At 47.7% G+C, this 12350-nt stretch overlaps 1 protein-coding gene across 1 annotated transcript; it reads left to right on the top strand.

Moving 5' to 3' along the window:
- The first annotated feature begins 7422 nt into the window (after positions 1-7422).
- Positions 7423-11973, top strand: LOC143933651 (uncharacterized). The gene has a single exon (XM_077456608.1). It carries the CDS (start codon positions 8482-8484, stop codon positions 9991-9993), a length of 1512 nt encoding a protein of 503 aa, XP_077312734.1. The 5' UTR covers positions 7423-8481; the 3' UTR covers positions 9994-11973.
- The last annotated feature ends 377 nt before the right edge of the window (positions 11974-12350 follow it).

Genomic DNA, 12350 nt, shown 5'->3' with positions numbered 1-12350 from the left:
ATGTCCGGTGGGATGGCTGGATCGCTGGAAGCCTGTTTAATTTGGGATAGGAGGCCTTCCTGGAGCAGAAGGAAGTTTCCTGGAGGCAGGATGGTGTCGGGGGTAGGAGGTTCCACAGCTTCGTTGTACATCCGGGAAAGAGCATCAGGCTTCACATTCTTTGACCCGGGCCGGTATGTGATGTGGAACACAAATCTGGAAAAGAAAAGTGCCCACCGGGCCTGCCGAGGTTTCAGTCGCTTGGCTGCTTTCAAATACTCGAGATTTTTATGGTCGGTATAGACCAGGATTGGATGAGAGGCGCCTTCAAGGAGATAGCGCCATTCCTCCAATGCTGCCTTGATCGCTAGGAGCTCCCGGTCACCGACATCATAGTTGCGCTCGGCTTCTGAGAGTTTGCGGGAGAAGAAAGCCACCGGGTACAGAAGTGACTTAGGTCCCTGTCTCTGGGAAAATACTGCCCCGACGGCCACTTCCGAAGCATCCACCTCCAGGATATAAGGCAGCGAAGCGTCGGGGTGTTTGAGAATTGAGGCAGAGATAAACAGGTTCTTCAGAGTTTCGAAGGCCTCCTGAGCCCTAGGGGTCCACTGAAATTTCTGGTTCTGTTTGGTCAGCTCAGTGATGGGGGAAATAATGGAAGAAAATCCCCTGATGAATTTCCTGTAAAAGTTCGCGAATCCCACGAAGCGTTGGACCCCTTTCTTGTCCGAGGGAGCGGGCCAGTCTACGATGGCTGAAATCTTCTGTGGGTCCATTTCTATGCCGTTTACGGAGATGATCAAGCCCAGGAATTGGATACTTTGCTGTTCAAAAACGCACTTCTCCGGTTTGGCGTAAAGGCCATGGAGGCGGAGACGGGCTAGGACACTCCTCACATGCTCCCGGTGTTCAGCTAAAGAGGAAGAGAAGATTAAGATGTCATCGAGATATATAACAACAAACAAATCAAGGTACTCTCTAAAGACATCGTTAACAAAGTGTTGAAATGTAGCGGGAGCGTTACAAAGTCCAAAGGGCATAACTCGGTACTCATAATGTCCGAAGCGGGTACGGAAGGCGGTCTTCCATTCGTCGCCTTTGCGAATGCGAATGAGGTTGTAAGCGCCCCGTAAGTCCAACTTGGAGAACACCTTGGCCGACCCCAGTCTCTGAAATAATTCGGGCACTAACGGTAGAGGATAACGGTTCTTAATTGTAACTTTGTTGAGTGCTCGGTAGTCCACACAGGGCCGTAAGGAATGGTCTTTCTTCTGAACAAAGAAAATCCCTGCGCCTGCTGGGGAAGTGGATGGTCGTATGAAACCCTTCTTCAGGTTGTCGTCCAGGTAGGTTTTCAAAGCACCCAGCTCGGTTTCAGATAAGGGGAAGATCCTCCCGAACGGGATCTCTGCTCCAGGGAGTAGGTCAATAGGGCAATCGTATTGCCTGTGGGGAGGTAAAGTCTCTGCGCCCTTTTTACTGAATACATCTAGAAACTGGTGGTAAGCTTCGGGCACAACCTGTCGGAGCTCGGTGTCTGTCTCCATGCAGAGCAGAGAAGAAGAGGCAGGGTCCGTGTTGGTGGCTGGGAAGCAGTTTTGATGACAATACCCAGACGGGAACTCTACTTCTCCAGTGAACCAGTTAATCAGAGGGTTGTGGGCCTTCAACCAGGGCATGCCCAGGATCACGGGAAACAGGGGGGATTTGATGATGTCCAGACTCAGGAATTCCTGATGAGTTCCGGCTATGGTGACAAAAAGCGGGGACGTCTCCTGGGTAACGGGTCCGGATTTAAGGGAGGAGCCGTCGGCCAGAAAGATTGAAAGTCCCTTTACCCTAGGCCGAAGAGGGATGTTGTTCCTCAGGGCAAAAGACAGGTCCATGAAGCTGCTGCAAGCTCCAGAGTCTATGATGGCGTCAACGCTGAGAGTCTCTCCGGAAAACTGTAGGAGAAGAGGTACAACCAGGTGAGAGGTGGTGTTGGTGCTGGGCAGAATGGCAGGAGAAGCAGAGGGTGCAAGAAGGCACTTACGTGACTTGGCGGGGCAGGTGCGAACGTAATGTCCAGATTCCCCACAATAAAGGCAAAGGTTGCCAGTTCTCCGGCGTTGGCGCTCCTCGGGCGTCAAGGAAGGGCGAAGTAGACCCAGTTGCATAGGCTCCGAAGGATCCAGAGCAGGTGGAGCAGGAAGGACCGGAGGGTTGGGACTTGGAACCCGCGGCATCATCCAGACTGGGCGAGAAGTGGAAGTTGAGCGCTCTAAACGACGCTCCCTCAAACGCCTGTCAATCTGAATCGAGAGATCGATGAGGGCTTCGAGGGTTTCAGGGGTTCCCACGCGAGCCAATTCATCCTTCAATGCCTCTGAAAGTCCCATGCGGAACTGGTAGCGAAGGGCTGAGTTATTCCACTCTGTGTCGGCACTCCAACGCCTGAACTCAGACACATAGTCCTCTACTGGCCTGCGACCCTGTTGGAGTACATGCAAAGCTGCTTCTGCAGTGGCGGCAAGTTGCGGGTCCTCGTACAGTCGGGACATGGCTAGGAAGAAATCGTTCAAAGAGTCCAAAGAGGGGTCCTTTCGTTCGAGGAGACGATGTGCCCAGGCCTGAGGTTCGTCGGTTAATAGAGAAATGACGAACCCCACTTTTGTTGCCTCGAGAGAAAAAGTCCGGGGTTGGAGGGCGAAAAAGAGCTCGCAGGAGCTCCGGAAGGCCCTGAACTTATTCCGGTTACCGGAGAAGCGGTCTGGTGTAGGTACCCTTGGTTCTGGCGGCAACATGACCACTGACGGTGGGCCTGGAGACCCAGAGGCAGCCGGGGCTGCGGCAGATAGGGCCTGGACCCGTTCCTCCAAACGTCCGTAGCCTTCTTGTAGGCTCTTCACGGCCTGGGTGAGGCCGGCTAGATGATGGCAGAGTTCATCCATGGGAGACGCTCCCTGCGAGGGCTCAGACATCCTGGCTGTTCGGTACTGTCACGTACCTGGTTAGAGAGCCCCAACGTGCAGGGAGCGGCGCCTCGTAAACCTCCGGCTCTCGAGCCCCTGGTGATGGAGACAGGGGTTCAGGAGCCCGGAGGACACAAGTGCCTAGCCGGATAGCAGATAGCGGATACAGCTGGAACAGATGGTAACTGGAACGGCAGGTGCACCCGGCGCTGGATGTCGGTCAAGGACTGCTGGACGGCTGGCACAAGTGGACCGGCAAGGTGGCAGAGACAACGGGTGCCGGACTTCGGGCAGACAGGCGTAGTCAATCAGGCTGGGTCGGTAACTATCTGGCAGCGGAGGTACAGAAGCGGGAGGCAGAGGCGTGGTCAGTCAGGCTGGGTCGGCAACTATCTGGCAGCGGAGGTACAAAGGCGGAAGGCAGAGGCGTAGTCAATCAGGCAAAAGGTCAAGGGCAGGCGGAATACAGGCAGAGTCCAGGAACAGGTCGGGTATAATATCAGGAACACAATCACAAACAAACAGCAGAAGTCTCAGGAACGCTGTAGACCGAACAGCGCCGAGGAGCAGGAGCTGTGGCCTTAAATAGTCTATTGGGCACCAGGATTGGTCGTACGGCCCGTTTGCGTACCCCCGCAGGTGGCCGTGGTTACGCTCGTGACCCCGCGCACGTCCGTACGGTGCGAACGCCCGCTTGTGTCGACGCGCACCTGCGAACGTCTGTTGGAACCTGCGTGCACCCGCGCGTGTTTGTTCGCGTCAACCCGCGTCCGAGGGCGTCGGAGATCCCGTCGTACAGGAACCCTGCAGGTAAGTCTCTTCTGTACGATCGGGGTAGCGGAACGACCGTGACAATCACGAGTAAGAGTTTTGAGGGGGGGCGAAAAAAGGTAAAGTCCCGAGTGTCGCTGTGCGCAATCCTCCAATCATCTACCAGGTGAACAGCCATCAAGATATTCTTAATCCGACAAAGGGCCGTGTACGACAAGTGAGAGGACCCCGTGGAGGTGTCCAACAGAGGGTCCAAAGCCTCATTCAGGTCCCCCTTAAAATCAACTGCCCCTCTACAAAGTCAGTCAGTTTGTCCAGACAACCCTCAATAAAACCCACTTGGCCTATGTTGCGGGCATAGATATTGACCAGGATTACAACTTGCCCAAAAATGGAGCAAAATGTTTTTCCCCAGGTCGTCTCTGAGCATTGCAGACAGCGACCATGCCACATTTTTAGAGATGAGAACGCTGACCCCACAAGATTTAGAGTCTGGGTAGCAGCTGTGGTAAACAAAAGGGTACCTGGAGTTCCCAAGCTTTGGAAGTTTTGAAGCCCTAAAATGTGTCTCCTATAGAAAAGCTACATGGGCATGGTTCCTCCATATCTCACTTAACACCTGCAACCTCTTCTCTGGAATGTTCAGACCGTGGGTATTCAGGGAGAGCAAGGGCACTGCTGGCATGACGATGAACAAAGTATCCCCTGTAAACCCTGTAAAACAAAAACAAAAAAGGGGGGGGGGGGGGGTTGAGGACAAGAAAAGGGGAGAGAGCGAAAAAGAGAGTGAAAGTCGAGAGGATTAGCCCACCTGTCGGGAAGATTCCCTCAAGAGTGCTACAACAAAATCCCAACAATGAGTGTACGTGTACCAACTAATTATTGTGAACTCAAATCTAGTATGAGGTCTCCACCTAAAACGCAGGTGGAGAACGGGCCTATGTGGGGGTGTAGTGTTGACCGTGGTGAGCTCGACAATACACATGGACTACCCCAGACCAAGATAGATTAACAATTAGTCAAAGGAACCCTGAAAGAGAAAGGGCTGGCCTAGACATAGAACTGGCGATTGAGCCGTTCTCTGCAGTAGTAAAGGTAAATCGCATAAAAGAAACTAACATCTATGTAATCTGAGGACAAGTAGGAGCTCCAGCATAGGAGCACCGAACATACAGGAGTGAAGGTAGTTACGGTTATCATATAGAATGCAGGGAGCAGTGCAATTTCTCCTATAACAAACAAACAGACAAAAAGCAGATCTAAAGAAACAAATCAAAAACTGATTAACAGATTAACATCCCAGATGAGTCCCAGGTGACTAGAGAACCTGGTGTGCCACCTATACATCCAACAATAGGTTGTACAGCCAGAGAGACTGGAGTATAGGGGGAAACCCCCTAGTTACAATCTGAAGGAGGGACCAGGCATGGACTAAAGTACTTCCCAAGGCGGCTGTGTGTTAGGTAAAACTTGCTTATAGCATCAGCTAAATAAATGTCTCAGCAGTTCTGGATACCCTGGACCGTAAAGGTTAAACAGATTTAAGGCAAACTAAGGGAAGCAGAGTTTCGTGCCTGAGGAAGATAGGACTGTTGACAGATCAGTGGAAAGGTCATCCTGGGAAGCTCACAGGACACATGAAGGTTGTTACAGTTCCAGATCAGAAGGGTGGATGCGGGATGGTACAGAGGCAGTACTTCTGTATTGGGATCGTCCACACCTCTGGGGCAGTGGATTTGACATCTGAGGGGCAGGATCATCAAAAAGGACATCCAGCCAGTTTGAGACGGAGATCGGATCGGATGCTAAAAATGAAAAAAGCTCAGGAAGTTGGTCCGGGAACCGCAGGGTGAACTGACGATTCTCCTTCTTCACTAGCACATGGAATGGGAAGCCCCAGGTATAAGCAGCTCCAAATTCACATATAACAGTTAGGAGGGGTCTAACAGCTCTGCACATCCCAATGGTAGCACGGGATAGATCTGGCAGGAGTTGAATAGTAGCACCATCAAAGTCAATGGGGCCCCTGTGCCATGCCTTAAGCAGGACCAGCTCCTTCACTTTATAGCAATGGACACAGCATAATACATCCCTCATGTGGCCATTAGCAGGGGATATGCCAGGTGCAACTCTGTGAACTCTATTGAGCTCCATTTCTGTTGTTGGTGCTCTACCGAGGTAAGTATTAAAAATGGAAGTAATTGTCGCAGCAAGGTCCCCAGGTGCTGTGGCCTCTGGTAAACCTTGGATCCTAATGTTATTTCTCCTTCTCCTGTTCTCAATATCCTCTGATGTTAACCGGAGCTGGAGGAGTTAGGATCTGTGATGGGACACTGTGGTTTCCAATGTAGCAATGCGAGTCTCCTGTGCAGTTTGAGTGGAGTCAATATCAGTGATTCTATGATCAGTATGGGCGACCTGAGCCCGGAGATCCTCCACCTCTCTCTTGAGGGAGGATTTAATCCATTGAGCACAGTGATCCAGCTCTTGTTTGGTAGGGATAGTGGCTAAACCGTGCTGTATTTGCCTGAGGGCTTCTAATGGGTTTGCATCTACAAGGTTTTGCCTGACTTCAGCGTCAGCAGGAGAGGGAGACAGACTCAGGCATGTTGAGGGGACTGGGGAACAGTCTCTCACCTTAGCTGCAGAAGCTGCAGCTGGAACAGCATGACAGGATCGTGGAAGAGAGCGGCTCTGGTCTGTATGGCATGTTGACTGCGGCCGTCTCCACGAGGTCCGACGCCTCCGGAGCCAGTAAGGTAAAGAAGCAGGTAATTACTATTAATGTACGGGACACTCTGGGAATACCTCTTTCTGGGCATCTGTCGGGTGTCCGTTGTAGGTAATGATTAGGCCGTGGGGTAAGTTGTGTGTGTCGGGAGCACAGGAATCAGCGCCCGGACTCCACCATGGTCAGCCACACCCCCCAAAACACTGTATATAGCTAATTGCTAAGGAGTGGGCTGAGAAGCTGGCTGCCGTGTCCTTAACCACCAATGAGTCATCAGCTGTCAATGGGCTTCCCCTACTAGTCAATTCTAGATCAACTGAAGTCCTCAAGTTTTGTATAGTTTTATTCTGGAGTATCTTCCAAATATCCCCTACCCTATCCAAGTTCCTCAAAAATAAAACTACAAAAACAGCATCTCCTAGCCCTTGTACACACGGTCAGAGAATCCGTCGGAATGTGTCCTATCGGACCTTGTTGTCGGATAATCCGACTGTGTGTGGTATGCATCGGACTGATTCCGTCGGAATATCCGTCGGACCAAATTTTGCAACTTGTTGGAAATATTTTCCGACAAACTGGTCCGATTGGACATACTCCGATCATGTGTATAGAATTCCGATCGGACAAAGTGCCACGCATGCTCAGATCAAATTCCTACATCAAAGATATTGGCTACTAGCCTGAACGTAGTCCCGTCGTAACGAAATAACGTCATCACATTCTGAACGATCGGATTTTCCGACAACTTGGTCCAACCATGTGTATGCAACAGTTTCGGACACAATCCGTTGGACAAAATCCGTCGGACAAAATCGAAAAGGATTTGGTTGGCAGAATGTCCTACCGTGTGTACAGGGGCCTAGGCTGGTCATTGACTACATCGAGCCTAAGTGTATGTGTGCCTGGCTTCAGAAAATACCTTGCACCTGGCTGTCAGTGAAGAAGTGAGGACTGTCAGTGTAATACTCAAGCAGTTCCTATAGAGGTAAAGCTGCACAAGGTTTTTTTCTATTCAAAACAGAAAAACGTCAAGCCATCCAAAAGATGGAGGCTGATGAGCTAGCCCCTGTGTATGTCCTACAGACCAGAAGTAGGAAGATTTTGGGCCCTGCTGTCATGTGACTATGATTTCACATAAGAAAATTTAGCTTTAGTTTATTTGTTTAAAATTAAAACTAGTAATTATGGTAGTTATGAAGAGTAGTGGGAAAGGGTAGTGTATTTTTTGGCTGGATATCAACTTTAACTCACCTTTGTTCCTCTGCTGCTCCTTTGTGGCTGTTGGGAACCAAGGAAATCTAGCCCCACCTAGGCTCTAAGTCACAGATGAAGAGGGTTGGGCGAAGCTGAACTTTTACAGTAAAAGATAGGAATTGCAAATATCTTCAACTATCTATAATTATGAGTCTACTCATTTGCATGATATATGGTCATCAAAATTGTGGCTGATATACGTTAAGCTGTTCTCTTTCATATGTACACCTGGAAAGCATAATAAAGAGTGCAGTTCCCCTTTCAATTGAGTCCATATGAACATGTGCCTCTGAATCTCAAGCCTATAGTTGCAAACATTCACATCTCTCACCTGTCCTATATCTTTCCTGAAAAACAGTTACAGATTACTATGGAATTTTAATTATGCCCAATTTAATTAAACTAACAATGACTCACATGCTTTCAAGTTGTTTTTAATATTACATTGATTTCCAACCAGTAGATAAGTAGCAGTAAAAATTGATCTTCAGTTAGAGACTGGAAACACAAAGCTCTCCTAAAAGCTCTCGGTTCGACACAAGCAAGATTTAACAATTGAGGTACCTTTTTTATACAAGCGGAGTGGATCAGCCTTTATTTTGTGCAAGGGATTATACAGGTTTATCCAAAAACATTCCAAGTGTGGGTGTGGTGGAGATCTAAAAAAAAAAAACAACACAAAAAAAACACCAGGAGTACAACTTCTATAGACTTTGGACTGAAAGCTCATAGAATCGTGGATTGCACAATTTCTATCTTGCATCACTTCTTATTACCAGCACTGTGAGGATGGAGCCTGTTTTCCAAATATCCAACGAAAGCAGATTAAACTATAAGGTACCAAAAGGGAAACCTTTGCATCAAGTTTGGAATTCTCTGTGGGAACAGTGTGAAGAAGCCAATGAAGGATCAAGCAGCCCGAAAGCTTGTTTTCCTAAAGCTAATAAAAAAGTAATGTTAGCGAACATTATGAAAATGTTGGCAGTGTTTCAATCAGAAGTTAAAGAAAGAAGCTCAAGTTCAAATTCAGAAATCAAAACGCCCGACGTGGACCTCTGTGAGAATTGTGGGTCTAGTAAGTCCAAGGAAAAGCTCCTAGAGGAGAACTATAAGAGAAGAGGTGAAATAATTGAATATCTTCTGTCATCAACAGCTCCTTTAGGAACAAATGAAGGTTTGAAAAAACAGACTTTTCAGTCTCACCTCTACAATGAAGATATAAGTGTTGAAAAGTCAAATGGCACAAAAGAATATAGTACTATCAAAGGAACTTCAGCAATTGCTGCTACACAAAGACCAGAAGTGGCTGCAATTCCTTTAATACAGCCAGTTTCTTTAGCAACCAAAAGTCCAAGCAACCTGGCTTTTCACTTTTTCAATTTAAAGGAAGATAGAGAAGAAAGAAAACAGCGTGGAACAAACATACATATACCTAATCTGGAAAATACTAGCCAACTTAGTAGGTACAGTTCGTCAAGAGAGCATACAAGCAAAGAGAATACTACCAGGACACTTGCCAATTTTTTAAAAAATTTCACAAAATACGATCCTGGTAAAGACCCCTTTACAAACATGTTTGTTTTTGAGAGTGAGTGCTCCCAACATAACCTGGGTCCACGGGAGTCTTGTTTAATGATGAAGTTGTGGTTGCCATCTCAAATTGCTGCACGTTTATCAGCCCCTGTCGCTAGTCCTGCCGGAGGTCCACAGTTTTGGTCAAATGACCACTATTGGGGAGATTCTTTGGATCGTGTAAAAGCTCTAACGCAACTCGTCACTGGAGAGGATAATTTGGGAGCTGACATATTGGAAGACCTCAAGGTAACACCGCAGGATGACCCATGGGAATTTGCAAGGAAATTTGAACAAGCCTACAGGTTGGTGATGGATGTTCAGGATCCAAAGCCTCCTCCTACATTGTTAAGGGCTTTAGTAAATAAATTTACCTATGTGGACAGAGTGACACATAAGGCAGCCTCCAAAGAGAAAACTATAGAGGGTATTGTGAAACTAGTGGACAGCTATCATAGAGATAGTGGGTTGAAAGCAGCACCATTATGGAAAAATGAAGTCAAGCCTATTCGAGATGTTCTAATGAAAGATTCAATACCAAAGGATGAACAACCAATAAGATGGAGGAATCAAACTCATAACCCTCAATGCTCATGCTCTTGCAATTGTGAAAACAAAGAAGAAACAGACATAGAGAGTGCACATGTCCTGAATGATCATGAAAACTCAGTTTCACTTTCTACAGTTGCATCATTGCATAACAACCATATGCAAAGCCAAAGGATATGAAGGCTTACATGCAGGAGCAACCATGAAGCTATCCAAAGAATATCCAAGCTACTTACTATTTAATTTAGTACAGAACTGTGGAACTGTATTGTCTTCTTTTTGCTTCATAACATTTTTGATAGTTTCTCTTTAATTCTTTACATGAAGGGTCTATCCAAAAAGTGACATACCAGTAATGGGTGTCACCCACTGGCTGATACTTATCAGTAACTTCCCTTCATATTTGGCTGAGATGGTGGGTGGAGCTGAGAACACAGGTGCTCACATCACATCCCCATTCTTTTATTTAATATATGATGTATAAAGCAAGTGATGTGAACATACGATATCTTACACTGGTAAAATGCTTCAATATTTTGTGTAATTGACCCCAAAATGTATGTGGATTAAGTGCCAACTTACCTTTAACTTAAAGCGGAGGTCCACCCTAAAGTGGACCTTCCGCTCATCGGAACCCTCCCCCCCTCCGGCGCCACAATTGGCACCTTTCAGGGGGGAGGGGGGTGCAGATACCTGTACAGTGCAGGTATCTGCCCCCACTTCCGGGATAGCTCTCTGCGCAAGTGCCCCGCTGCCTGCTGGGAAAAACACAGATCAAAGAGGCAGCAGGGACCGTCCTTATTGCGCAGCGCGACTCGCACATGCGCAGTAGGGAACCGGGAAATGAAGCCGAAAGGCTCCATTTCCTGATTCCCATACCCAAGATGGTGGCGGCAGCACCCGAGAGACGAACTAGAGATCGGCTTTGGGTAAGTGTCACTATTTTAAAAGTCAGCAGCTGCAGTATTTGTAGCTGCTGGCTTTTAAAAAAAAAAAAAAAAAAAAAGGAGTCCCGGCGGACTCCCGCTTTAAATGGGTGCATGTTAGTTTTGGGTCAGTGACCCCAATTATTAAGGCTCAAGACATTCAGGTAGATAGTGTTTTAAAATAATTAGCTCAGCAATAAGCAGCCTCCATATTTTCACCATTACAGCATCCTTTAAAGTTGAATTTTAGGCAAACAGCTAAGTACACACTTTAAATACATATATGGAAATAAACTTATTCTGCTTATTATTATGATTATTATTATACAGAATTTATATAGCACCAACAGTTTGCACAGAGCTTTACAACATGAGGGCAGACAGTACACTTACAATGCAAATCAATACCGGAGGGATCAGAGGGCCCCGCTCTTTAGAGCTTACAATCTAGAAGGGAGGGTCAAGTGGAAACAAAAAGGTAATAACTGTGGGGGGTGAGCTGATGGAGATAATGAAAAAACAGTTGTTAGGTGTGGGTAGGGTAGGCTTCTCTGAAGAGAAGGGTTTTCAAGGATCATCTAAAATCTAATAGAGTAGGAGATAAGCGGACAGATTGGGGTAGGGCATTCCATAGGATTGGAGAGGCTTTGGAAAAGTCCTGGAGGCGAGTATGGGAAGAGGTGACAAGGGAGCTAGAGAGCAGGAGGTCTTGAGAGGAACAAAGAGAAGGAGTACCGTATATACTCGAGTATAGGTCGATCCGAATATAAGCCGAGGCCCCTAATTTAGCACAAAAAACTGGGAAAACGTATTGACTCGAGTATAAGCCGGGAGTGGGAAATGCAGCAGCTACTGTAAGTGGCAAAGAGGGTCAACAATGCCCACCTGCAGCTGCATGTCTCACTGTGTCTATTGCATGCCTCCCTGTGTCCTGTGCAGATCTGCCTACCTCACTGTGTCCTGTGTATGCCTCCCTGTGTCCTGTGCAGATCTGCCTACCTCCCTGTGTCCTGTGCAGATCTGCCTACCTCCCTGTGTCCTGTGTATGCCTCCCTGTGTCCTGTGTATACCTCCCTGTGTCCATTGCAGCCTACCTGTGCTAATCTTCATCCTTTGTGTCCTGTGCATGCCTCCGTGTGCCCATCTGCAGCCACCGATTAGCGTGTCATAAAAACATACGGTGGCCATTCCAGTATTCAAAAGCCGCGCCTCCTCTTCGTCTGTGATAGGCAGAACACTCAATTTCACAGCAGTCAGTTTTCAGCCTATCACAGACATCCGCTCATCCTCGTCTGAGGTATGAGGATGAGGGGATGTCTGTGATAGGCTGTCCGTGATAGGCTGTCCGTGATAGGCTGAAAACTGACTGCTGGGAAATTGAGTGTTCTGCCTATCAGACGAGGAGGCAGCGCGGCTTTTAAATACTGGAATGGCCGCCGTATGTTTTTATGACACGCTGGCCACCGTCTGTCTACATGACATGCCTGATCAGGTAGGCAGACGGCGGTGACTCGAGTATAAGCCGAGGGGGGCACTTTAAGCCTAAAAAAAAGGCTGAAAATCTCGGCTTATACTCGAGTATATACGGTAGTTTGTTATTTAGAGACTCGA

Source organism: Lithobates pipiens, unplaced genomic scaffold (assembly GCF_037356315.1).
Source record: "Lithobates pipiens isolate NorthernLeopardFrog02 unplaced genomic scaffold, aLitPip1_a1.2 Scaffold_27, whole genome shotgun sequence".
In the NCBI taxonomy this organism is placed as follows: Eukaryota; Metazoa; Chordata; class Amphibia; order Anura; family Ranidae; genus Lithobates; species Lithobates pipiens.
Note: the sequence above shows the minus strand (reverse complement) of the source record. Positions and strands in the feature narration are given on the sequence as shown.